At 36.0% G+C, this 2,060-nt stretch overlaps 1 protein-coding gene and 1 long non-coding RNA gene across 3 annotated transcripts in view; one reads left to right on the top strand and one right to left on the bottom strand.

Annotated features, from left to right (window-relative positions):
- LOC109292026 overlaps window positions 1-907 on the top strand; it is a 2,888-nt gene extending 1,981 nt beyond the window's left edge. The window contains exon 2 of the long non-coding RNA XR_002096024.1: window positions 64-907. This is a non-coding gene — a long non-coding RNA (uncharacterized LOC109292026). The remainder of the gene's footprint in view (window positions 1-63) is intronic.
- The window catches only part of SLC13A1 (solute carrier family 13 member 1), a 135,449-nt gene continuing 133,955 nt past the window's right edge, over window positions 567-2,060 (bottom strand). For both annotated transcript variants that reach the window (XM_019509270.1, XM_019509269.1), the window contains exons 15-16: window positions 1,206-1,343; window positions 567-1,042 (exon numbers count right to left, since the gene is read on the bottom strand). In XM_019509270.1, coding sequence (XP_019364815.1) covers window positions 899-1,042; window positions 1,206-1,343 — 282 coding nt within the window. In that variant the 3' untranslated portion in view covers window positions 567-898. The remainder of the gene's footprint in view (window positions 1,043-1,205; window positions 1,344-2,060) is intronic.

The raw sequence follows: 2,060 nt of genomic DNA on the forward strand, positions 1-2,060 counted from the left end.
ACACACACACACACACACACACACACACACACACACACACACATATATATATGAGAGAGAGAGAGAATTAACTGGTTTGAAGTGGACTTAGCAGAAAATAATTCTGCTAGCTTACTTTTCACTCCAATAAGCTTCACTCAGGAGTGCATCTCCATTCAGAAAAATTCTAGAGTATATTTTTAATCTTAAGCATAAGTTTTAAGAAAGGTCCTAAATATGATATTCTTATAAAACATTATTAAAGGCATTCCTGAATTGGGATCTTAATGTTTCCACTTATAGATAGTGAAAGAATGGCCAGACTAATGTTGACAGAAAAACTGCTGTATAAATAGCCATGCTGCTCTCCTCACATTGTTTTTTGTGTTTCCTGAAAGAGCACATCTGCAGACAGGTCTCTTAATGGACTGTTCAGACAATTTCCAACCTGACCTTTTGTTTGCAATCATCATTTTTAAAAACATCACAGCTGTATAATACCAAACTAAAATAAAAACAGTGTGTGCTTAGGCTAGCAACAAATGTTACCACCACATTTGAAATATCAAAAGCTGTACTTTGTACTATTTTATGACCCTAAGAAAAAGGGGTACATTGATATTCATAATGAATGTGCACATTACAGACGTTCCTTCAAAACACATAAAAAATACAATCTGAACTAGGTGAACTGGATACGAAACATATTCAGCTTTGATAGTTTTTTTCATGTCCCTGCTCATATAGCATTTTTTCCAAATAGGAACACCAGAACAGACTGCCAATCCTTTGGACTGGGAAATAGTGTTTACAGTAACCTGGATCACTATCATCACTGAAGCACTCTGTATTTTTAGTAACTCATTATATGATAGTGATATAAAAAGCAAAATTAGAACAAACACTGGCTAGTTAGCTTCTATGGCCCTGTGTTATTCACAGAAGAAAGAACTGGTGCCCAGGCTGGATATGTATAGAGGTCATACAGGGGTACTACCCATGTCATAATAGCAAGCATAACTACAGCAACTCCGATGATGTTAATGCCCAAGCCAGCTTTCACCTAAAGCAAAAAGAAAAATCAAAAGTTGATACCAAGAAATACTACAATCAAGTTTGGCTAAAGCAAATTTCCATAATAGTAAAATCATACATTACTGCTCCAGGATGATTATCAGCACAAAATGTTACATACGTTAATTAAGGATTTTTTGGTACTAACTCACCATGTCAATAATGCTTAAATGACCATATGAAAATACAATGGCATTGGGTGGATTTGCTACTGGTAGCAGGAATGCAAATGAAGTACACAGTGTAGTAGGTATTAGTATAAAAAGTGGGTTCACATGAATAGCTTCAGCCTGCCAAATAGTAAAAAGAATGAGAGAATGGATTTCAGAGGATATATTAACTACACCAGATAAAGCAAATACCTAAAACGGTCACACAAGTACATTAATTAACTGAACCCCTAGTTCAAATACAAAGAAATACCCTTGTGCGAGAACTCCGTTTTTACTTATGCAATGTGTCACACTGGATTCAAATAAACCAAGAAAAGGTGTTCATATCCCACAATAAGTATATCTGGACATGCAGCTATTCTAGACTAGCTGGTGTACTTTAAACTGACAGCCTGCCCCCTGCTCCCCAACCCTGATTAATTTCCAATTGTAGAGAAGTCCATCAAAAAAAGCACAGAGAATTTGCATTTTAACACACAAGAGTTCAGCAGTTTAAGTCTGCTGAGAACAAGGATGATGAATTTGAATTTGGATGTGATAAATGGAAGTTAGTGCCAGACTTCATGAAAATAATAATATATATGTTATAATGAAGTAGTGGGAGAGGAAGAAGACTATAGTATTTGAAAGCTGGGCAGGAGACAAGGAGAGGAAAGGGGAGATTAATGTTGTAGGTTTCAGAGGAGGAGTTGAGAGTTTTATGCTGCCATCCAGCATTTGTTCCACGGAAGAGGAAGAGACACAGATACAGTGAGAACTGAGGAAGAGATAATTACATAATAAACAACTCCATTGTCTTACTGTACTCTTGTAGAAAGAACTGGTTTTTAATAT

This window comes from Gavialis gangeticus, unplaced genomic scaffold (genome assembly GCF_001723915.1).
Source record: "Gavialis gangeticus isolate Ggan-Ray unplaced genomic scaffold, GavGan_comp1, whole genome shotgun sequence".
NCBI classification, from domain to species: domain Eukaryota; kingdom Metazoa; phylum Chordata; order Crocodylia; family Gavialidae; genus Gavialis; species Gavialis gangeticus.